The sequence below is a fragment of the Saimiri boliviensis genome, chromosome 17 (assembly GCF_048565385.1).
Source record: "Saimiri boliviensis isolate mSaiBol1 chromosome 17, mSaiBol1.pri, whole genome shotgun sequence".
In the NCBI taxonomy this organism is placed as follows: domain Eukaryota; kingdom Metazoa; phylum Chordata; class Mammalia; order Primates; family Cebidae; genus Saimiri; species Saimiri boliviensis.
The window spans coordinates 21,907,703-21,932,639 of NC_133465.1; the positions used below are offsets into that span (position 1 = coordinate 21,907,703).

The 24,937-nt window shown below is 44.2% G+C and overlaps 2 protein-coding genes across 8 annotated transcripts in view; one reads left to right on the plus strand and one right to left on the minus strand.

The window, feature by feature from the left end:
* Nucleotides 1-656, minus strand: part of SMYD4 (SET and MYND domain containing 4) — a 43,718-nt gene extending 43,062 nt beyond the window's left edge. For all 5 annotated transcript variants that reach the window (XM_074388350.1, XM_074388347.1, XM_010339969.3 and 2 more), the window contains exon 1: nucleotides 309-656. The gene's annotated coding sequence lies outside the window, so the exon portion shown is untranslated. The remainder of the gene's footprint in view (nucleotides 1-308) is intronic.
* A 77-nt stretch (nucleotides 657-733) lies between these two features.
* The window catches only part of RPA1 (replication protein A1), a 58,406-nt gene continuing 34,202 nt past the window's right edge, over nucleotides 734-24,937 (plus strand). Inside the window, exons 1-6 of one of the 3 annotated variants that reach the window (XM_074388351.1) lie at nucleotides 820-900; nucleotides 1,701-1,795; nucleotides 8,234-8,284; nucleotides 9,324-9,402; nucleotides 9,965-10,073; nucleotides 16,320-16,408. In XM_074388351.1, the coding sequence (XP_074244452.1) occupies nucleotides 1,703-1,795; nucleotides 8,234-8,284; nucleotides 9,324-9,402; nucleotides 9,965-10,073; nucleotides 16,320-16,408 (421 nt within the window). In that variant the 5' untranslated portion in view covers nucleotides 820-900; nucleotides 1,701-1,702. Of the gene's footprint in view, nucleotides 901-1,700; nucleotides 1,796-8,233; nucleotides 8,285-9,310; nucleotides 9,403-9,964; nucleotides 10,074-16,319; nucleotides 16,409-24,937 lie in introns of those variants that run through there. The other 2 variants (XM_039475883.2, XM_039475882.2) reach the window with 2 other exon arrangements.

The window sequence follows — 24,937 nt, forward strand, 5'->3', positions numbered from 1 at the left end:
GCGATTCCAACACCCTTGGCCGCCCAGGTTCAAGCAATTCTCGTGCCTCAGCTACCCAAGTAGCTGGGATTACGGGTATGCACCACCACACCCAGCTAATTTTTGTATTTTTAGTAGAGACGGGGTTTCACCATGTTGGCCAGGGTGGTCTCAAACTCCCAACCTCAGGTGGCCCACCCACTTTGGTCTCACAAAGTGCTGGGATGACAGACGTGAGCCACTGTGCCCAGCCTTCTGGCATTTATTATTTATAAGCTGTATGATGCACATTTGCTGTCCCACGCCCACCTGGAGGTAGGGCTACTCACGGCATCAAGTGCCCCCACAGACTGTCCTTCCTCGGAGGACCGGGACCAGGTCTTCGAAGACCCCCGCAGGTGCCCAAGCTCAGGGTCTGGCCCGAGCGGGAAGTCAGCCCCGCGCCGCTGGAGGAAGGAGCCGAGTCACTGCTGCGACCACATTTGGCAGCAGAGGTCTCGGGGAGCAGCTCTAACCCCTGGGCTACCAACCCGAGCGCCCGCCACACACCAAGGCGGGAACGCCTCCAAACGCCGGCTCTCGGCGCCCGGAAGTAGGCCCGGAGCTCCCTCCCCAAGGCCGCGCAGCTCCAGGCGCACCCCTCGTGGCGTAGCCCCGCCGCGCCCCGCGCCAGGCCTAGCTCGGGACGGCGGGAGGGTCACGTGGGTCGCGCCTTGGCCAATGCGGCGGGTGCGCGGCGCCCGGGCCCGCCCCTGTGCCGCGCGCACGTCGGGGGCAGGAGCGGCGCGCGCAACGCCTCGGGCCAATAACTGCGCAGCGCGCGGGACCCAGGGCGGTGGGAAGCTTGGGCTGCGGTGGGGTGCGCGCGGGAGTCGGTGCGGCGGAGCCATGGTCGGCCAACTGAGCGAGGGGGCCATTGCGGTGAGGAGGCGCCGGGGGCCGGGCCAGGGGATCGGGGTGGCTGCGGCCCCGGAGCCTGGAGGAGTGGGGAGGGGGAGAGGAGCCCGGGGCGACGGGGTGAACGCGAGGGAGGAGTGGGGGGGGCGGTGGGGGACCGCGGGGCGCCCCTCCAGTCATCACCCCTCCTCAGAGCATTCTTCCGATCGTCTTTGAAACGTGCTCACGTTTTTCCTACTTAAGAACTAACTAAACACTTGCCTCTCTTCCATCTTCCACCTGCGGCCGCTTTCTCTGTCTCTTCCTACCCACAGGCAAGCTCCTACTTGTCTGGTTTCAGCCACTTCCTTTCCTCGCCTCTCGTGAACTCTTCTGCCCACTCCAGCCATCCCCTTGAGCGTTGTCGGAAACTCTGGCTGATGTTACCAATGGCCTCCAATTTACCAAATCCAACACTTTTCCGTTTTCGGCTTACCTGAGTTTTCAGCAGCGTTTGCGTTTGAGCATCGCTTGCTTCTAATCACAATAAAACACTGAGTTTTAGTGGCTTGACTTGGCGGGTCTTTCCCCGTCTTATTTGCAGGCACCTCTTGGCAAATTTTATTGACTCCAGGCTCCCTCCAGGCCCTCTTGTCTCCCAAGGCAATTTCTTTTTCTGGGACAGAGTCTCACTGTGTGACCCAGGCTGGAGTGCAGTGGCGCAATCTGGTTTTACTGCAACCTCCGCCTCCCGGCTTCAATTGATTCTCCTGCCTCAGCCTTCCAAATAGCTGGGACTGCAGTTGTGCACCACCACACTTGACTAATTTCTGTGCTTTTATTAGAGATGGGGTTTCATCATGTTGGCCAGGCTGATCTCGAACTCCAAACCTCAAGTGAACTGCCCGCCTCGGCCTCCCAAAATGCTGGGATTGCAGAGGTGAGCCACCGCGGCTGACCCCAAAACAGTTTCATTGCCATCTATTAATATATGTCATTGCTCACAAATTTACATGGAGCCACCTTTACTCTAAAAGACAGACTTCTGTAATCTGCTGATTCCATGCTTCAGAGGCTTTTAACATCCCAAAGCGAATTGGTTATCTTTCCTGAGTCTGGGCCTCTTGATCCCTATCCCTGTAAATGACACCATTATCTGTTCAGTTCAGTGCTAACCAGAAATGTAGAAATGATTTCTTCTACATTCTGCATCCATCACCTGGCGTCCAGTCCAGGTGAAGTGTATTTTACCTCCACGTGGATCTCTCAAGACTGCTGCTCTCCATCCGCACGGGTGCCGTCATCTTCTGCCTGGACTGCTCACTTTCACTCTGCGTTCCTGCCACCATTCCCATCCCTAGCATATTCTCAGCCTGTTCTCTTTTCCTCTCCAGTCACCCCCACTTTTTTTTTTTAATTTAGACTTCTGGTATATTCCATTCTCCTACCTTCTTCCACGGGGCCTTTGAACATTCTTTGCCCTCTGCCCACTGCCTGGGTGGTTCACTCCTCCCAACACTGGCAAACACAGTCTTCATATCTCAGCTCATTTGTGACTTCCCCTACTTGGCTAAATCCCTTTGAGACACCAATTTCTGTTCCTTCACTTTTTTTTTCTTTTTGCGATGGAGTTTTGCTCTGTCGACAGGCTGGAGTGCAATGGCACAATCTTGGCTCACTGCAACCTCCACCTCCCGGGTTCAAGCGATTCTTCTGCCTCAGCCTCCTGAGTAGCTGGGACTATAGGCATGTGCCATCATGCCCGGCTGATTTTTATATTTTTAGTAGAGACAGGGTTTCATCTGTTGGCCAGGCTGGTCTTGAACTTCTGACCTCAGATGATCTGCCCACCTCAACCTCCCAAAGTACTGGGATTACAGGTGCAATTGCACCTATTTTAAGTGTACAGCTTGATGAACTTTGACAAATGTATGCACCCCTCTAACCACAGTGCCCCAGTGGAAATACAGAATACTTCCATCAATGCACAGTTCCTCCTCCTTCCCCACCCCTACCCTCACCCTAGGCAACCAGTCTTCTGGTTTCTATCTCTACAGGTTAGTTTTGGCTTTCTTAAAACTTTGTATAAATGGAATCAAATAACATCTACCCTTTTATGTCTGGCTTTCAGCAATTTTTTGTTTTTCAGAGGTAGGATCTCTGTCACCCAGGGAGGAGTGCAGTGACCCAGTCATGGCTCACCTGCAGCCCTGACCTCCTGAACTCAAGGCATCCTCCCTCCTCCTCAGCCTCCTGAATAGCTGGGACTACAGATGCATGCCACCACTCTTGGCTAATTAAAAAACATTTTGTTGGCCAGGCGTGGTGGCTCACACCTGTAATCCAAGCACTTTGGAGGCCAAGGCGGGTGGATCACCTGAGGTCAGGAGTTCAAGACCAGCCTGACCAACATGGTGAAACCCTGTCTTTATTTAAAAAAAAAAAAAAAAAAATTTTGTAGACGTGGGATCTTGGTGTGTTGTCCAGGATGGTCAGGAACTCCTGGGCCCAAGTGATCCTCCCACCTTGACCTCCCAAAGTTGGGATTATAGGCACAGTCCACCACTCTGGACCAAAATGGTTTTTGAGGTTTATCCATGTTAATTCAGTAATTTACACCTTTTTTTTTTTTTTTTGAGGCAGAATCTTATTTAGGCACCAGGCGCCAGTCGCCAGGCTGGTGTGCAGTGGCGCAATCTGGGCTCACTGCAATGCCCGCCTCCTGGGTTCAAGCAATTCTCCTGCCTCAGCCTCCCAAGTAGCTGGGATTACAGGCACGTGCCACCATGCCCAGCTAATTTTGGTATTTTTTTAGTAGAGATGGGGTTTCACTATGTTAGTCAGGATGGCCTCGATCTCTTGACCTCGTGATCCACCCAACTCAGCCTCCCAAAGCGCTGGGATTACAGGCATGAGCCACTGCGTCTGGTCCTAATTTGCACATTTTTATTGCTCAGTAGTATTCCACTGTATGACTATAACACAGTATTTACTTATTATTGAATATTTGGGTTATTTTCATCTTTTGGCAATTATAAATGATGCTATGACCGTTTAAGTACAGATCTTTTTGTGGAAATAAGTTTTCATTTCTCTGGGATAAATGTCTAGGAGTGTAATGGTTGGGTCATGGGTGACTGAATGTTTATAAGAAACTGCCAGAGTTTTCCAATGTGGTTATGAGAATTCTAGTTGTTCCATATCCTTATTGGTCATCAGTCTTTGATGTTGACCATTCTAGTGAATATCTAATGGTATCTCACTATGGTTTTAATTTCTGTTTTTCTGGTGACTAATGACTTTGAGCATCTTTTCATGGGCTCATTGGCCATTTGTATATATCTTTTTGTCAAGTGTCTGTTCACATCTTTTGTTCACTTAAAAACTGGGTTTTGTGGCTGGGCGCGGTGGCTCACACCTGTAATCCCAGCACTTTGGGAGGCCAAGGCGGGCGGATCACAAGGTTAGGAATTCAAGACCAGACTGGCCAACATGGTGAAACCCCGTCTGTACTAAAAAGTACAAAAATTAGCGGGGCAGTGGTGGCTTGTGCATGTAATCCCAGCTACCCGGGAGGCTGAGGCAGAGAATTGCTTGAACCTGGGAGGCGGAGGTTGCAGTGAACCCAGATCGTGCTACTACACTCTAGCCTGGGTGACAGAGTGAGACTCCATCTCAAAAAAAAACCCCAAAAAACTGAGTTTTGTGCTTATTAATGAGTTGTAAGAATTCTTTATTCTTGATAAGTGTTTTGTTAAAACATATTTTCTCCCAATCTGTGACTTACCTTTTCTTTTTTGAAATTTTGTTTTTTGAAGTACACTTTTAAATTTTGATGAAATCCAGATGATCAGGTTTTTGTTTTGTTTTGTTTTGCAGAATTGTGTTTTTGTATCCTAAGAAGTCTGCCTACTCCACCCAAGGTCACAAATCTTTTACAGTGTATTTTCTCCCAGAAGTTTTATAGTTTTAGCTTTGCCTTCTGGTCTATGATGCATTTCAAGTTTACTATTTATGATATGTAGATCTTTTATTTTAATAGAGTTACTCAGTTGTTCCAGCCTGTTTATCGAAAAGACTATCCCATTCCATTGAGTTACTTAGTCACTTTTGTTAAGATCAATTGACTGTATATGTGTATATCTGTTTCTGGAATGTCTGTTCTGCCATTGATTTCTATGTTGATGCTTATGTCAATACTGCATTGTCATAAAAATTGCAGTAAATCTTAAAATTTGGCGTTGTAAATCCTCCAGCTTCTTTTTCTTTCTTTCTTTTTTATTTGAAATGGAGTCTCGCTGTGTCACCTAGGCTAGAGTGCAATGGTGCCATCTCCACTCACGGCAACCCATGCCTCCCGGGTTCGAGCGATTCTCCTACCTCAGCCTCCTGAGTAGCTGGGATAACAGGCATTCGCCACCACACCCAGCTAAGTTTTGTATTTTTAGTAGAGATAGGGTTTCACTAAGTTGTCCAGGCTGGTCTCGAACGCCCAACCTCAGGTGGTCCTCCTGCCTCGGGCTCCCAAAGTGCTGGTATTACAGGCGTGAGCCACTGTGCCTGGCCTCCAGCTTGCTTTCTTTTTTCTTTTTTGAGACAGACTCTCACTCAGTCACCCAGGCTAGAGTGCAGTGACATACATGATCATAGCTTACTGCAGCTTTATCTCCCTAGTCAAGTGATCTTCCCACCTCACCTTCTGAGTAGCTGGGACCACCAGGCCCAGCTAATTTTTTTTTCTTTTTTTTCTTTTTTTTCTTTTTTTTGACACAGGGCTTTACTCTGTCACTCAGGCTAGAGTACGGTGACTCCATCTCAGCTTACTGTAGCCTCTGCTTCCCAGGTTCAAGCAATCCTCCCACCTCCGCTTCCCAAGTAGCTGGGACTACAGGTGTGTGCCCGCTTAATTTTTGTATTTTTTGTAGAGAGTGGGTTTCGCCGTGTTGGCCAGGCTGGCCTCAAACTCCTGAGCTCAAGGAGTCCTCCTATCCCAGCCTCCCAAACTGCTGATCCCTTTGCATCCATTGAATTACAGAGAAACAAAGTATAACAAAAAAAAGAAAAAGAAATCAAAACAGATATTTGTGTGTTTGTTTTGAGACAGGGTCTTGCTCTCTCACCCAGGCTGGAGTGCAGTGGTGCTATCGTGGCGCACTATAGCGTAGACCTCCTAGGCTCAAGCAATTCTTCTTCCTCAGCTCTCTGAGTAGCTGGGACTACAGGTGTGCATCCCATGTTGCCCAGACTGGTCTCAAACTTCTGGGCTAAAGTGATCCTCCTGCTTCTGTCTCCGAAAGTGCTGAGATTGTAGGTATGAGCCACCGCACGCGGTCTTGTTTGTAGTTTTCAGTGTGCAGGTCTTACATATGTACTGTTAAAATATACCTAAATACTTTTGAGGCTGGGCATGGTGTCTTATGCCTGTAGTCCCAGCATTTTGGGAGGCCAGGGCGGGTGAAGTACCAGAGGTCAGAAGTTCGAGACCAGCCTGGCCCAACATGGTGAAACCCCATCCCTTCTAAAAATGTAAAAATTAGCCAGGTGTGGTGGCAGGTGCCTGTAATCCTAGCTACTTGGGAGACTGAGACAGGAGGGTCACTTGAATCCGGGAAGTACAGGTTGCAGTGGGCGGAGATTGCACCACTGTTCTCTAGCTTGGGCGACAGAGTAAGACTCCATCTCAAAAATACACACACACACACACACACACACACGATGGTGTTTAAGTGGCATTTTTGAAAATTTTGTTTTCCAGTTGTTTATTACTAGTATGTTGAAATACAAGTGATTTTTCCATGTCAGCCTTGCGACCTGCAAACTTGCTAAATCAACTTACTGGTTTTTATAGATACTTTAGGATTTTCTATGTAAACAGTCATACTGTCTGCAAATAAAGGAAATTTTATTTGTTCCTTTTTAATCTTTTTTGTTTGTTTGTTAGGAAGTCTCACTCTGTTACCCAGGCTGGAGTGCAGTGGTGCAATCTCAGCTCCCTGCAATCTCTGCGTCCCAGATTCAAGTGATTCTCCTGTCTCAGCCTCCCCAGGAGCTGGGATTACAGGCAGGCACCACCATGCCCAGCTAATTTTTGTGTTTTTAGTACAGACAGGGTGAAACATTTTTTAGTTTCACCGTGTTGGCCAGGATGGTCTCAAACCCCTGACCTCAAGCGATCTGCCTGCCTCCGCCTCCCAAGTGCTGGGATTGCAGGCATGAGCCACTGTACCCAGCCAGTTCCTTTTTCATCTTTATGCCCTTTTTTTCCTTGCTTTATTGCATTAGTTAGTAGAACCTCTAATACCACATTGAATGAAGTGCTGAGAGGTACATCCTTGCCTGATTCCTGATTTTAGTAGCATATTATTGTCTTTTACCATTAAGTATGATGGTAACTTAGATTTTTTTGTAGGTGTTAGCTATCAGTTTAAGCATTTTTTCTATGCCTAGTTTGCCGAGACTTTATAATAAATAAGTGTTGCCTTTTCTTTATCTATTCAGTTGATAATGATTTTTCTCTATTCGGTGAATGTGAAAAATTACATTGATTTTTCAGATGTTGAGTAAACCTTGCCTGCCTTGGATAAATCACACTTGATCATAACATATTATCCATTTTATATAGTGCAGGATTTGCTTTGCTATCTTATTGAAGTTTTTTTTTTTTTTTAAAAACAGTCTTGCTATATTAGCTAGGCTGGTCTCGAACTCTTAGGCTCAAAGCAGTCCTCCCACCTCGGCCTCCCAAAGTGCTGGGATTATAGGCATGAACCACTGCATGGGGAAGTCTTTTTTTCTGTCATAGTAAAGCTAGCATCATAAAATGAGTTGGAAAGAAAGTCTTTGTCTTTTCTATTTTCTGAAATAATTTATGCAAGTTTTTTGTTTTTGTTTTTGTCCATCAGTGTTAGAATTCACCGATAAAGCCATCTGGACCTAGAGTGTTCTTTTTTAAAACTATAAATTCAGTTTCTTTAATAGGTACAGAGCTATACAGATTTTCTACTTTTTTTGTATCACTTTTGATAATTTATATTTTTTTAGGGATTTCTCCACTTAATCTTGGTTGTTTATAAAGTTGTTCCTCATGTTCTCTTACTGTCACCTTAATATATATAGGATTTACTTATCTAACTCCCTGTTAATGAACACTGGAGGGAAATTCATGTGCCGTTGTGATTCCGGTGTTAGAGAGGTAGTGAGTAGATCCTTGTTGAAAAACACGAATCTCCCTCTTACTATTTTATGATTTGACAGGCTCTGAATAGACTCTTTTAACAATCTTATCTGTAGTTTATTCCAAACACAGAACTATAGAAACATGTCATTTTCACCATGATTTGTGTGCATATCTCACACAAATCTGTTTTTGCTCCTTCAGGTCATAATGCAGCAGCAGGATACATCCATCAAACCCATCCTCCAAGTCATCGTAAGTACCCACATATGTTTCATGTCAAGTTTTTTACAGCCATAGAATTATAAATTCTGTTCGGTGAAGGACAGACAGATTTGTCCACTCTAGGAAATTCCCCCCTGCCGCATCGTCACAGAAAATAGGCCGGTCTACATTGGAACCCTGAGAGAGGAGCCAGGCTTTTTGAAAAGAATATTATGTTAGCTGCCGAGTTCCACTGTCTCAGAGGCTCAGATCCAAGGCTTGGCCTCGCTTTTCTTCTCCACCACTGGCACACGACTGTGCTGCTGCTTGCCTTTCTGCCCTTGGGTCTGCCTGGTTCACATCCGCCTTGTATATGACCTCCAGAAATAGATCTAATATGGACTTGCCTCCTTAAAATTCTTCAATTAACACATCATTTTTTTAAGGGGTTCTCACACTTCAGTGGGAGTTTGAAAAAATGGAGGCAGCATGTGGGCTCACGCCTGCATCAGGCCGCTGGTCTGATGGGGCTCTCTGCTGCACTCGCTGTAGCTGCCAGTCAGCTGGAGGCTGTGGGTACAGGTTTCACTTCCTGTGGAAACCTGCTTCTGCTCTTTCAGGTGGGGATAAAGGTGCGGCTCTGCCACCTCATCGTCATGTGCACGTCACTTACGTCTTTCTGCATCCATCTCCACCCCAGTTGTTAGCCCCTCAGGACAAGGGTTCTTTTTGTTCAGTTTGTATTGTTAACGTGTTTACTACACAGCACCTTGTGTATACCAGGGACCTGATTTTTTTTTTTTTTTGGTAATTGATTTTCAGCCAAATTGGAGTCAGGGCTGAGAACACAGAGTATAGGCAGCTCATTTTACTTCCCTCTGTATTGCATTTAATAATGTTAGTGGAGAGAGGTTAGTGGGAAAATCATCAAATCCAATTTTCTTTTACGTGGATTTAGGTGTCAAGAGAACGGGCAAACAGTTCAGTTAGTGTTGAACTAATGGCAAAGCCACTCTCCTGCCACTGAGGTGTACTTATCCCTGGGGACGGGGCAGACATGCTGGCTAATGAATCCAGGTTTCTGTCCTAGAACATCCGCCCCATCACCACAGGGAACAGTCCGCCACGTTACCGACTGCTCATGAGTGATGGATTGAACACTCTGTCATGTGAGTATGGAGTATCCATCTAGAAATTTGTGAGTGTTTAAGTGATAAAAGCATCCCCAGCCCTTTGGTTGCCTTAATTTAGGAGCATTTGTGAAGTCCATGCTTGCCTGGCTGTGTCCTTCATTCAGATGGAATTGCAGCTGGCAGAGACTGGAGGTGGTGGGAAGCTGCCACTTGGCTTAATTAATTTTCTCTAACTGGTGTTCTATGTTTTCTCTGATTAATTTCCCTAAGGATGATATTGACATTTAGTGAGTATGATGGGTTAGTTGTCCTATACTTTCCTTTCTCGGAGTTTTATTTCTGTGTTGGAAGCTGTAAAGGAGAGAAAGGAGAGAATTTAAAAATGATTTTGGCCACTTCAAGAAATTCACACATTTAAGAGTAGCAGCAAATGTTTAACAGCCAGCAAAATAGATAGTTTTTCAACTGTGCAGAGTCTGACCGGTTTTAATTTCAGGGACATTTAAGGCATTATTCTTCTTTGCCAGCCCAGGTTGAGTAGCTTGCAGATTCTTTAGGCTGCAGGATTTTGGAGGCTAAAGAAATCTCTGCTTTTCAGCTTTCATGTTGGCCACACAGTTGAACACTCTTGTTGAGGAAGGACAGTTGGCCAGCAACTGCGTTTGCCGGATTAACCGATTCATTGTCAACACCCTGAAGGACGGAAGGTATGTGAAGTGTTTCTTTCTGTCTTACTGTGTTGTAGAGTGGGAACTGATTTTGAACAGAGAAGTATATTGGTTACCAGAATTCAGTTAGGAGTGAAAAAGACAGTAGTGAGTTTTCACCTAAGAATTTGCAGCTGTTGAGTTAAGAACTCAGGTTGCAGCCGGGCGCGGCGGCTCTCACCTGTCATCCCAGCACTTTGGGAGGCTGAGGCGGGCAGATCACCTGAGGTCAGGAGTTTGACAGCAGCCTGACCAACATGGAGAAACCCTGTCTCTACTAAAAATACAAAATTAGCTGGGCGTGGTGGTGCATGCACCTGTAATCCCAGCTACTCGGGAAGTTGAGGCTGGAGAATCACTTGAACCTGGGAGGTAGAGGTTGCAGAGAGCCAAGATTGTGCCATTGTACTCCAGCCTGGGCAACAAGAGCGAAACTCCATCTCAAAAAAAAAAAAAAAAGAACTCAGGTAGCTGACACATGGTGCCAAAGGAAGAGAGAGAAGGAAGGAAGTTGGAAATATCAGGCCGGGTGTGGTGGGTCACGCCTGTAATCCAAGCACTTTGGAAGCCAAGGCAGGCGGATCACCTGAGGTCAGGAGTTCAAGACTAGCCTGACCAACACAGTGAAACACTATCTTAAAAAAATAATAAAAAAAAAAGAAGTTGGAAATTTCAGAGCAGAAGATTAAAGTAGAATTCAGAAATTTTATTATTTCTAGTTTCTTCAGAAGCAATATTTTTAGGATTTCCCCCAAAAGTATCTTTCCTTTTTTTTGTTTGTTTTTGGTAGAGGCAGGGTTTTGCCATGTTTCCCAGGCTGGTCGCGAACTTCTGAGCTCAGGCAGTCTGCCTACCTCGGCCTCCCAAAGTGCTGGGATTACAGATGTGAGCTGCCATACCTGGGCTCAAAAGAGGTCCTTTATTTTACAGCAGAAAATGATAATTATTTTGTAATGCTGCTTTTTTTTTTTTCAATCTTGAATTTTTTATATTAAATGATGCAATATAGAATATGTAGAACCACATGTGGTGGCTCACGCCGGTAACCCCAGCACTTTAGGGGGCTAAAGTGGGAGGATTGCTTGAGGCCAGGAGTTTGAGACTAGCCTCAGCGACATAGTCAGAGCCTGTCTCTACAAAAAAAATTTTTTTACTAAGGTAGCCAGGTGTGGTGGCACAGGCTACAGTCCTGGCTACTTAGGAGGCTGAAGTGGGAGGATTCCTCGACCCTGGGAGTTTGAGACTGCAGCGAGCTGTGATCGTGCCACTGCACTCCAGCCTGGGCAACAGAGCAAGAAGCCATCTCTGAAAAAAAACAAACTTAGAAAAAGAATATGTCGTACACAGACAGGTTGCCGCATGCTAGAGACACAATGATGAACAGAACCGTTATTGCTAAAAAAATGACTTATTTTAGGCAAGGTGCAGTGGCTCACACCTGTAATCCCAACACTTTGAAGGCCACGTAGGGAGGATCACTTGAGCAGGACTTTGTGACCAGCCTGGGCAACATTAAGCTTGTCAACATACTGTGTATTAGCAATTTTTAAAAAAATAATTATTGGCTGGGCACAGTGGCTCACGCCTGTAATCCCAGCACTTTGGGAGGCTGAGGCAAGCAGATCACCTGAGGTCAGGAGTTTGAGACCAGCCTGGTCAATGTGGCAAAACCCCGTCTCTATTAAAAATACAAAAATGAGCTGGGCGTGGTGGCACGGGGGAGGCTGCAGTAGAAGAATTGCTTGAACCCGGGAGGTAGAGGCTGCAGTGAGCCAAGATCATGCCATTGTACTCCAGCCTGGGTGACAAGAGTGAAACTGTCTAAAAAAATACAACATAATAATTATTATTTTTACCAAATAATTGACCTCAAGGAGATCAATTATTTTAATTTAAATTTCCCTGTTAGATCAGGTGTCTTTTCATGTATTTATTGGCTGATAACAGTTCTTCTCTGTATAGCTTATTACATACTTGTCCTTATTATATACTTTGGTGGTGCATGCCTGTGATCCCAGATACTCAGGAGGCTGAGGTGAGAGGATTGCTTGAGTCCCACAAGTCAAGGCTGCAGTGAGCTATGATAGTGCCACTGCATTCTAACTCAGGTGACAAGGCCTTGTCGAAAAAATAAATAAGCAAGCAAAAGTTTTGTTGGAATGCAGATGACTGTCTTAATTTTAGATAATATTTGATATTAAGTCTTTTCATCCAAGAAAATAGTACGTGTCCATTGGGTTTCAGATTTTATAGATACACAATTGCATTATCTCCTTATTCTAATATTTGTCATTTTGATTTTTGTATTTTTAAAATATAACTGTATTGGCCGGGCTCAGTGGCTCACGCCTGTAATCTCAGCACTTTGGGAGGCCAAGGCGGGCAAATCACAAGGTCAGGAGTTCAAGACTAGCCTGACCAACATGGTGAAACCCCATCTCTACTAAAAATACAAAAATTAGCCAGGCGTGGTGGTGCACACCTGTAATCCCAGCTACTCGGGAGGCTGAGGCAGGAGAATCACTTGCACCTGGGAGGCAGGGGTTGCAGTGAGCTGAGATTGTGCCATTGCACTCCAGCCTGGGCAACAGAGCGAGACTCTGTCTCAAAAAAAAAAAAAAAAAAAAAATCACGCCGGGCGCGGTGGCTCAAGCCTGTAATCCCAGCACTTTGGGAGGCTGAGGTGGGTGGATCACGAGGTTGAGAGATCGAGACCATCCTAGTCAACATGGTGAAACCCCGTCTCTACTAAAAATACAAAAAACTAGCTGGGCATGGTGGCGCGTGCCTGTAATCCCAGCTACTTAGGAGGCTGAGGCAGGAGAATTGCCTGAGCCCAGGAGGCGGAGGTTGCGGTGAGCCGAGATCACGCCATTGCACTCCAGCCTGGGTAACAAGAGCAAAACTCCGTCTCAAAAAAAAAAAAAAAAAATCTTACTGTGTTGACTAGCACTGTCAAAACTTTGTTGGACAATGGTAGTATCAGCAGTTGCCTTGTTAGTACCCTGATTTAAATAGAAATGCTTTTGGTTTCACTGTTCAGCGTGGTGTTTATCATTTAAAAACACGCACTTTACCATGTTCAGGTTTTTTTTTTTAAGTCCTCAGGATTTTATCAGAAATGGCTCATAAATTCTTTCAAAGCTTTTACTACATCTCGATATGATCGTATTTGTTTTTGATCCTTTAACACAATGAACTATTTTAATAGATTATCTAGACCGGGTGCGGTGGCTCACACCTGTAATTTCAGTACTTTGGGAGGTCGAGGCGGGTGGATCACTTGAGGCTAGGAGTTCGGAGACCACCCCGGCCAACATGGAGAAATCCCATCTGTACTAAAAATACAAAGATTAGCTGGGCATGTTGGCGCATGCCTGTAATCCCAGCTACTTGGGAGGCTGAGGCAGGAGAATTGCTTGAATCTGGGAGGTGGAGGTTGCAGTGAGCTGAGATCGCCCCACTGTACTTCAGCCTGGGCTACAGAGTAAGACTCCATCTCAAAATAAAAAGATTGCCTAATATTCAGCTCTTGTTTCATTCTTGCAATAAACACTGCCTTTAAAAAAAAAGCCTGGCTGGACGTGGTGGCTCACACCAGTAATCCCAGCACTTTGGTAGGCTGAGGCGGGTGGATCACAAGGTCAAGAGATCGAGACCATCCTGGTCAACATGGTGAAACCCCGTCTCTACTAAAAATACAAAAAATTAGCTGGGCATGGCGGCACGTGCCTGTAATCCCAGCTACTCAGGAGACTGAGGCAGGAATTGCCTGAACCCAGGAGGCGGAGGTTGCGGTGAGCCAAGATTGCACCACTGCACTCCAGCCTGGGTAACAAGAGCAAAACTCCATCTCAAAAAAAAAAAAAGCCTACACCGGGCTGTTGGCTCATGCCTGTAATCCCAGCACTTTGGGAGGCTGAGGCAGGTGGTCACCTGAAGTTGGGAGTTGGAGACCAGCCTGGCCAAGGTGGTAAAACACTGTCTCCACTGAAAATACAAAAATTAGCAGGGTGTGGTGGCAGGAGCCTGTAATCCCAGCTACTTGGGAGGCTGAGGCAGGAGAATGGCTTGAATGTGGGAGGCAGAGGTTGCAGTGAGTCAAGATTGTGCCACTGCACTCCAACCTGGGCAACAGAGTGAGACTCTCTCTCTCTCTCAGAAAAAATAATCATTGTCATCTTAGCTTGTTTGTTTTATTTCTCTTTTTATTTTATAAAATCTTTATTCTGGAAAATTTTAAACATCTACAAAAATAGACTACACAGTAGTCTGAGGAGTCCCTATGCAGCCCGTCATTCAGATTTGTCCCTGTCGCCATCCTTTCCGCATCCGCTCTCTGTAATTTTGAAGGAAATCTCAGACGCACTAAATATTTCAGTAAATATTTTTGGAAGTTAGTGACTCTTAAAAAGACACGATACCATTTCACACCTAAAATAACAAATACCCTGTCAGTGTTGTATTCCCAGCTGTGCGCGCGCGCGAATGTGTGTGTGTGTGAGTGTGACAGCAGATTGATGGCTGGTTAAGTCTCTGAATCGTAGGCTCTGCGTCTACCTTGTTTCCTCCCTTATTGTTTATCTGCTGAAGGAACCAAGTCGTTTATCCTTCTGCTCATGCAGTTTCCCACAGTCTGGATTTGGCTGATTGCGTCCCTGTAAAGTCATTTAATGTGTCCTTGTCACCTGTATTCTCTCTAAGATGATATTGGTGTATTCTTTTAGTATGCTGCTAGATTTGTCTTGCTGATATTTTATTTAGGATTTATGGGATATTACAGGATGAAATTAGTTTTAGTGTTTTGTGTGTGTTTTGTCATAGGTTTTCATATTAGAGTAATACTAAATGATTCATAAGCCTTCTATTTTTATATGTTCTGGAGGGATTTGTATAATTTTGGTAAGTAGTTAAATATCTACCACTAAGTATCTATCAGATAGTACAGGGAATCCGTCACTTTCAGGAACATATAATTCCCAGCTTATTTTAGCATAACTCCAATGTGAACCCTGATAAGGGTGGCACAAACCGATTGATTGTGCATAAAAATCCAAAATTCATCAGTCAGACATTCAAAGCGTAAAGCATGATGAAACTGGGTGTATTATTGCTTAAATACTGCTCTAGGTCAGTGTCTTCGTCTCCACTGCCACCAACCTCATTCAGGCCGTTATCATTTCATCTCTGCGTCTCCCTGCCTGCAGTTGTGTTCCCATTAAATTCCTTCTTCACGTTTTAGTTCCTTTTAAAGTGCAGGCGTGATCGTGATATTCTCATCAAGTATGTATTGAGCAACAACGTAGGCCATTTGCTTCATTAAGCACTGGAGGATACCTGCCTTACCGACAGTACAGTCTAGTAGGAGACAGACAATAATAAAATCATCACTAATGAACGTATGATTAAGATGGAGCAGAGCGTCGTGAAGGAAGGAAATCATGGCTGTAGGAAAGACTAGAGCAAAGCAACCGGATCTCAACTAGAGATTAAGGAGGTGTCTCTGGAAGCGACGTTTGAGATGAGAGCTAAAAGATGTGTGTGAGGTGAAGCAGAATGTGCATGAGCACAACTTTGCACCCTCAGAGCAGCACGGACAAAGGCCTTCTGGCAGGAGGGACCGTCACATGTGCGGACCTGAAAGAAGAGAGGGAGGGCAGAGGGCAGAGGGCAGAGGGCAGAGGGCAGGGGGCAGGGCAGCAGCGGGGATGCGCTGGAGAGGCGTTAGCAAGGTCAGGCCAGCCATGGCAGAGGTCTTTATTTTTGGCCGAAGGTCGTTGGGAAGTTATCAAAAGGTTTCAATCAGAGTTAAAATCAGTCAGAGAACTGTAAGTTCTTAAAAATGGGTCATAGTTATATATTTTAAAACGTCTTTTGTCATAATTGGTTTTCACTGGGAAAAAGTCATTCACTTGGAAAAGTATGTGTTTCTGAAAGCAGGCCGTCTCTTTATGCCGCATATTCTCGTGTTTAGTAATCTAAATTCTTACCATGTCAGTTGCTCCTTGAAGATATGGCACGTAGCAAGAACACCGCATTTTAATTAAGGAACTAGATGGAAAATGAAAACCCTGCAATCATAAAAGCCTTGATAATGATGCGGTGAAAGATTAAGAGAAATATTTATGAAAACAGATGACAAAGAGGAAATAGTTTTATCAAAATGATCATTGGGGAAAGCATTTTCAGTAGCTTATCATTTGAACGGAATTTTTCTAACTTGTTTCTATTTGTCTGCCTTTGCAGGAGAGTAGTTATTTTGATGGAATTAGACGTTTTGAAATCAGCTGAAGCCGTTGGAATAAAGATTGGCAATCCAGTGCCCTATAATGAAGGTAAAATAAAATGCTTTTACATAGGTTGTGGCACTCAGTTGAATACTGCTTTATATATTCAGAATTCTACCTTTTGGATTCAGTTCGACTTGTTCGTGTTAATAAAATGATAGTGATTCAGGGCTCTAGGAGTCAGGTTCTTTCAATACTAAAGAAATGATATATAAAGAAAGGGCACAAGGAGCGAGTAGTGGGCAAACAGTGGGCACGGTGGCTCACACCTGGAATCCCAGCATTTTGGGAGGCCAAGGTGGGTAGATCACTTGAGGTCAGGAAATCGAGACCTGTCTGGCCAACATGGCAAAACCCTGCCTCTATTAAAAATACAAAGATTAGTCAGGCAGAGTGGCAGGCACCTGTAATCTCAGCTATTCGGGAGGCTGAGGCAATCGCTTGAACCCAGGAGGGGGAAGTTTCAGTGAGCCGAGATCGCACCACTGCACCCCAGCCTAGGCAACGGAGCAAGACTCTTATCTCAAAAAGTAAGAAAGTAATGGAAAAAGACTCGGTTATAGTAGACTAAAAAAATGAACACTTAGGATATTATCGGATGGCTGTAATATTAATGAGAAATATGTTTTCCTAAGATGTGTCTGATGCACACTTTTGTTTTTAGAAAGTGTGAAGCATGTGGTCTGTATGACTGGCAGCTTTTAGAATTGTCTCTGTTTATTGCTAAGCCGTAAGTAAACTCTGAAGGTAGAGATCATGTTTGTTCTAGTGCCTAACTTGTAGCTAGCCTTTAATCAGTTTTTGCTGAAACAAGTTGAATATATAACGTTAGGTTACTGTGATTATCTCTTATGCTGAAATTACTAATGATATAATGTTCTTATGAAAATGTACAGAAAAGCACAATGAAATCAGAAAAAAAGTCCATTATTTTTTCTTTGCATCCTAGAAAGCTGATAAACTTTCATTATTTTAGACGAGAGAGACAATTCCAGAGAAAGGTAAAAAGAATCTTCAAATCACTGGCCCCAGTGAAGGGAAAGATTGGTTTGCCCTTACGCAAAGTCAAAAACATAAAATAAAAGCCTCACTTTACACCAAAATAAATCCGAGATGTACTTTTTAAAGTTAGAAAATGAAACCATCGAAAATCATGAGGAAGAGCCTGCACAGATAGATTGGAATAATTCACAATGAATATTTGATTAAATTGAAAATTTAAAATTATGTGTTAAAAATAGGAAACCAGGCACGGTGCCTCACACCTGTAAATCCAGCACTTAAGGAGGCTGAGGCAGGAGAATTGCTTGAATCCAGGAGGATGGAGCCAGCCTGGGCAACACAGGGAGACCCCATCTCTACGATAAGTTTTTAAAAACAGCCAAGCCGGCCGGGTGCGGTGGCTCAAGCCTGTAATCCCAGCACTTTGGGAGTCCGAGGCGGGTGGATCACGAGGTCAAGAGATCGAGACCATCCTAGTCAACATGGTGAAACCCCATCTCTATTAAAAAAAATGCAAAAAAGTAGCTGGGCGTGGTGGCACGTGCCTGTAATCCGAGCCACTCAGGAGGCTGAGAATTGCCTGAACCCAGGAGGCGGAGGTTGCGGTGAGCCGAGGTCGTGCCATTGCACTCCAGCCTGGGTAACAAGAGTGAAACTCCGTCTCAAAAAAAAAAAAAAAAACAGCCAAGCCTGGTGGCTTGCACCTGTAGTCTCAGCTGCTTGGGAGGCTGAGGTGGGGGGATTACTTGAGCCTGGGAGGTTGAGGCTGCAGCGAGCTCTGATTGTGCCACTGCCCTCCAGCCTGGGGGAACACAGCGAGTGTCTACTGTTTCCCACTGCAAAATTAAAAGTATGTAAACTTAAACTAGGATCAAATATTTGCAATCGGTAGGATTGACAAAAAAATACTGTCTTTACTATTTATGGCATTTTTTACATATTAAGGAAAAAAGTACTTCAGTAGCAAAGCAGGCGTTGGAGAAAAATAGATTGTGCTCTGTAGAAGGAAAACAAATGGCTAACATGTTAGAAAAACTTCACACTGGCTGGTTATCTTTGCCTTGTTCCTGATCTCAGGGAGAAAACATTGAGACTTTCACCATTAAACATCACGTTAACTGTAGGTTCTTCTTAGAGTCTTTTTATCAGAAATAAAGAAGTTTAGCTTTCATCAGAAATGGACGGTGAGTTTCGTCAAATGCTTTTTCTGTGCTTGCCGATGATCTGATGATGATCATGTGATCCTCTTTGTGAGTTGGTTAATACGGTGAGTTATATTGATTGTTGTTTTCTGGTTTTTTTCGAAACAGTCTCACTGTCACCCAGGACGGGATGTGATGCCTTCTCAGCTCACTGCAACTTCTGCCTCCCAGGTTCAAGTGATTCTTGTGCCTCAGCCTCAGAGAAGCTGGGATTACAGGTGTATACCACCATGCCCAGCTAAAAAAATTTTTATTTTTTTAATTAAAAAAAATTTTTTTTTAATTTTTAGTAGAGACCGGGTTTTGCCATCTTGGCCAGGCAGGTCTGAAACTTCTGACTTCAAGTAATCCACTCACCTTGGCCTCCCAAAGTGCTGGGATGACATTGTGCTCACCCACAGTGATTGATTTTCGAGTGTTAAACCAATCTGGGACCTCTGGAATGAGTCTATGTCGTGATAGATGATGTCTTACTCTTTTTACATATTGTTGGATTTGATTTACTGAGTCCATTTGATTTGGTTTACTTTGTTTAGAATTTTTGTTTCTATATTCAAAAGTGAGATACTTTTCTCCTGTTTTCTTTTCTTGTTATAACTCTGATTTTGATATCTGAGTAACCCTGACCTTATTGAGTCAGTTGCAAAGCGTTTAGTTTTAAATTATCTGCTGCACGTTGTGCAGACTTGGTATTACTTCTTCCTTAGATGCTCATTGAATTCACCAGAGAAGCCTTCTGGGCCTGATGTTTTTTCTTCACGGAAAAGTCTTAAACTATTAAGTTCAGTTTCTTAATAGAGAGATACAGGGTTATTTAGGCAATCTTTCTTCTTGAGTAGACTTTGGTAGATTATGTGCTTCAAGGAATTTAATCATTTCATTTAAGTTCTTGAATTTATTAGTTTATAGAAATACAAATATTCTAAACACCCCAATTATGAGAAATTATCCGATAAATTAAAAATACATGTTTCCAGCCAGGTGTGATGGCTCACGCTTGTAATCCCAACACCTTGGGTGACCAAGGCAAGCTGATTGCTTGAGCTTAGGAGTTCAAGACCAGCCTGCACAACAGGATGAAACCTAGTCTCTACGAAAAGTACAAAACATTAGCTGGACCTGGTGGTCCTCCTGCACCTGCGGTCCCAGCTACTTGAGCCCAGGAGGTGGAGGTTGCAGTAAGCTGAGATGGCGCCATTGCACTCCAGCCTAGGCAACAGACGGAGACACCATTAAAAACTGTGTGTGTGTGTGTGTGTGTGTGTGTGTGTGTGTGTGTGTATCCTTTGAGTATCTGTAGAATTTGAGAGTTTTATCAATTTTATTGATCTCAAAGGAACAACTTTTGGTTTTATTGATTTTTCTCATGTTTTATATTCTATTGATTTATGCTTTTGATCTTTAATATTTTTTTCTACTTACTGTGGGTTTTGTGTGTTCTTTTTCTCGTTTCTTAAGGTGGAAGCTGAGTTCATTGATTTGAGATCTTTTTTTCTAACATAGGCTTGTAGCATTATAAATCTGCCCTTAGCTACTGCTTTAATAGTATCCAGCAAATTTGGATATGTTATATTCTGGTTCGTATTCACTTCATAAGACTTTCTTATTTCCCTTTCAATTTCATCTTTAACATTCTGTTACTTAGAATTATGTTTAGTTTTGAAATGTGGGGATTTTCTCTTTTTTTCTTTGTCTTTTTTTTTTTTTTTTTTTTTTTTTTTTTTTGAGACAGAGTCTTGCTCTGTCGTCTAGGCTAGAGTGCAGTGGCACAATCTCGGCTCACTGCAATCTCCACCTCCCAGGTTCAAGCAATTCTCCTGCCTCAGCCTCCCAAGTAGTCCCAAAAATTAGCTGGGACTATGGGTGCCTGCCACCATGCCCAGCTAATTTTTGTATTTTTAGTAGAAACGGGGTTTTACCATGTTGGCCAGGGTAGTCTCGAACACCTGACCTCAAGTGATCCACCCACCTCCGCCTCTCAAAGTGCTGGGATTATCGGTGTGACCCACCGGCCCGGCCTCAAGTCTTATTTTATGTCCGGATTGTGGTATCTTTTGGTAAATTCTGTGTGTGCTTGAGTATGTATTCTGTTATTGGGCAGAGTGTTTTATAAATGTCGATTAGGTCAACTTCGTAAATTGTGTTATTTCGTTTTTCTATATCCTTACTGTTTTTCTGTTTACTGTTCTGTCAGTTGCTGAGAGGGATATTGAAATCTCTAACTATAATAATTCTAAGTTTCTCTATCTGTCCTTGAAGTTCTATTAGTTTTTGCTTCATGTATTTTGAAACTCTATTATTAAATATCTATATAATTTAGGATTCTTATGTCCACTTGAATTGACTGTTACTATGAAATGACTTTGTTTATCCCTGGTAAAGTTCTGTACTTTGAAATCTGCTTTGATATTAGCATAGCCTCTTTGGCATTCTTTCCCCCTCTCCCTCTAGAGACGAGATCTTGCTCTGTTGCCCAAGCTGAAGTAGTACAGCGGTGTAATCATGGCTCAGTGCAGCCTCAACACCCTGGACTTAAGCCGTCCTCTCACCTCAGCCTCCTGAGTAGCTGGGACAACAGGCATGTGCCACCACGCCCAGCTCATTTTATTTTCTACAGACATGGAGTCCTTCCCTGTTGCCACATTGGTCTTGAATTCCTGGCCTCAAGCAATCCTCCTGCCTCAGCCTCCCAAGTAGCTGGGGCTTCAGGCTACACCTGTAGTCCAGGAGGTGGAGCACTGGGGCTGCCCGTGGACTGCCTGGACTGGGGCTACCGTGCCACCGTGCCCGGCTCATTACTTTTATTTTATTTGTAGGGACGAGGTCTCACTTTGTTACCCAGGCTGGTCTCAGACTCCTGGCCTCAAGCAATCCTCCCGTCTTAGCCTCTCAAAGGGCTGAATCACAGGCGTAAGCCACCGAGCCTGGCCATTGTGTATACTTTCTACCATGGCACTTTCAAGTTCAGTGTCTTTTCTCAGGCGATGACTGATCTGTTGTTAATCTTGTGGAGTGTACTTTTCTTCTCAGTTGTTACAATTTTCATCCCTCAAAGCTTGCGTTAGGACTTTAAAAATATATCTTCTCCCTCTCTGCTTAATTTTGGGGACATGGAGAGTACAATCACAATATTTGTTTTAAGGTCCCTGCTGGCCCTGTGTCTGTGAGAGTCCGGTGTGTTTCTGCCAGCACCCTGTCTGTCCAGTTGCAGGCCCCGTTTCCCTGCCGCCTTCCATGCCTGGCCCTCGGCTGAACGCCAGACATTGAGATGTATACCTTGTTGGGCGCTGGAAACTTTCGTGATCCTCTCATTATTCTTGAGCGCTTTTCAGGGATAGAGTTAAGTTAACTTGGAGACAGTTTGATCTTTCAGTGTGTTGCTCTTAAGATTTATTAGATGGGATCAGAGAGCTGCATTTAGTCTAGGTGTAGTTAGTGATTCCCAATGCAGAACCAGGACCTGACAGACTGTTCTGCCTCGGGCCCCATGAATATGAATCTTTCCAGTCTGACTGGTAGAAACGTGCTATTTCAGGCTAGCTATAAACACAGGCACGGTTCCCTCTGGCCTTCTCAGATGATTCTCACCCTGGCCTGAGATGGTGTCCACACATACTCGGGCCAACCAGTGAGTGCTCTGCTGACCACCCGGGAACCCGCCCCGGGTCTCTGGAGTTCTGTGTAGCCCTCTCTCCTCTGCTGCTCCGTGCTGCCAACTAGACGGTGATCCCCCTGGGCTCTGGGTTCCGTCTCCCAGGCCTGCTAAACCCTGGGGGCAGGGAGCTGCTGCAGACTGGCTTACTTTCCTCTGTCACAGCAGCACTGTCGTTCATTGCTTAGTGTCTAAGGTCTTGAAAACCATGTGTTTCAAATAGTTCTGTTTTATTGGAGGGGGCAGTTATTTAGATGGTAGGGTAAACCTGGTGTCTGTTGCTCCATCTTGTCCTGTACATAGTTTCAAAAGTTGAATATTTTTGCGAGGTGTATCCTTAAAACAAAACAGCGTTCTCCTGCCTCACTTTTCTTTGGCCTCTGACTCCTGTCCAGAGACAGTCTGTTTCAGATCTCACAGCTGTTTCTTCTCTGTTTGTCTCCATATTTCTTTCTTTTCTTTTTTTTGGAACAGAGTCTTGCTGTGTTCCCAGGTGCCAGGCTGGAGTGCAGTGGCATGATCTTGGCTCACTGCAACCTCCATTTCCCGGGTTCAAGCAATTCTCCTGCCTCAGCCTCCTGAGTGGCTGGGACTACAGGCGCACGCCACCATGCCCAGCTAATTTTTGTATTTTTTAGTAGAAATGGGGTTTCACCATGTTGGGCAGGATGGTCTCGATCTCTTGACCTCATGATCCGCCCGCCTCGGCCTCCCACAGTGCTGGGATTACAGGTGTGAGCCACCGCGCCTGGCCGTCTCCATGTTTCTAAACAACACACTTGTCCTGCTGTTTGTTAATTTTTTCAGTTGAGGCATTTGTTTATTGACATCACACTATGGAATATTAGAATGTAGCACTCTTTTTTTCTTTTTTAAGAGAGAATCTCTCTCTGTCGCCCAGGCTGGAGTGCACTGGCATGATCTCAGCTCACTGCAACCTCCACCTCCTGGACTCAAGCAATCCTCCTGGGATTACAGGCATGCATCACCACACCCTGCTAATTTTTTTTTTTTTTTTTTTTTTTGTAGTGATGGGAGTCTTGCTGTGTTGCCCAGGCTGGTCTTGAACTCCTGTGCTCAAGCAATCCAGCCACCTCAGCTTCCCAAAGTGCTGGGATTACAGGTGTGAGCCACCACACCTGGCTTAGAATGTAGTTCCCCTTTTTTTTTGACAATCAGTAAAAGTATTATAAATCTTAAAGAATGTGGTCCTCTTAACACCTCTCCTGTCACTGCTGTCCATGTGGAAGAAGTAGATGTCAATATCAGATTAGATCAAAATTTATTTTTATTTATTTATTTGAGATGGAATCTCACTGTTGCCCAGGCTCAAGTACAGTGGCGTGATCTTGGCTCACTGCGACCTCCGCCTCGTGGGTTCAAGTGATTCTCGTGCCTCAGCCTCCCCAGTAGCTAGAATTACAGGCACACACCATCACACCCAGCTAACTTTTGTATTTTTAGTAGGGACGGGATTTTACTATGTTAGCCAGGTTGGTCTTGAATCCCTGATCTCAAGTGATCTGCCCACCGTGGCTTCCCAAAGTTCTGGGATTATTGGTATGAGTCACCGGGCCTGGCTTTTTTTTTTTTTTTTTTTTTTTTTTTAATTTTTTTTGCGACAAAGTTTTGCTCTGTTGCCCAAGCTCCCAAAGTGCTAGGGTTTCAGGTATGAGCCACCACACCGGGTCAAAATTTATTTACTTATTTGGAGACAGGATCTTACTTTGTCATCCGGGCATGGTGGCAGGCACCTGTAATCCCAGCTACTTGGGAGGCTGAGGCAGGAGAACCACTTAAACCTGGGAGTTGGAGGTTGCAGTGAACTGAGATTGCACCATTGCACTCCAGCCTGGGCAAAAACAGCAAAACTCTGTCTCAAATAAATAAATAAAAATAAACGTACCAACATAGTTTTTCAATTTGTCTACAACTTAACTTTTACTATTAGTAGGGCTTTTGCTTAAGGGTAAGTGGAATTGAACCCAGTAATTCTTACGCTGGAGATGAATTGCATCCTGGCCTTGTACCTGGAACCGAGTCCTGGCCTTTGCCTAAATGAGATCATGGAAAGCAAAGTAGAAGATCTCAGGCCTGGACCTTCGCAGAGAATTCAGCACAATCACAGATTGTTAAGAGAAAGAGGAAACTATTTTAGAGATCAGTTAATCAGTTTTAAATCATTAAGTAAAAACATGAATGAGGCAATGCAGTAATTTACCCAAGGTCACACTGTGAATTGCTGCAAGAAATGAGAATGAGCATTTATCATTCCTGGCGAAAACACTTTCCTCTGTGCCCAAGCCTTCAAAGATTAACCTTCATACCAACGTTTTTGCCTACTTGAAAATTATTTAAGTACATAGATCGTGTGAGTGAATCTATTGCAGGAATGTTTTATATATATAATTAAAAGTTATCTCTATTTCACATTTATATATTTGTCCATTAAAACTTGCATAAAGAAATGTGAAATATAATTGAGATAATCAGACATCTGTTTTTTTAATAAACATTAATCTTTTATAGATAATGTGGTTAAATGCTTTCAAAAAGATAATACAGTTACGAGATCTTAAGTCACAGCTACCAAATTGTGTGTTCAGAGAACTCTTACTCCTACCCTTGTCTCCCCCCCACTGCTGCCCTCTAGAGGTAACACATTTTAGTGGGTTTTTTTTTTTTTAATCCTTCAGGCATTTATGAAATGTAACCAAATAC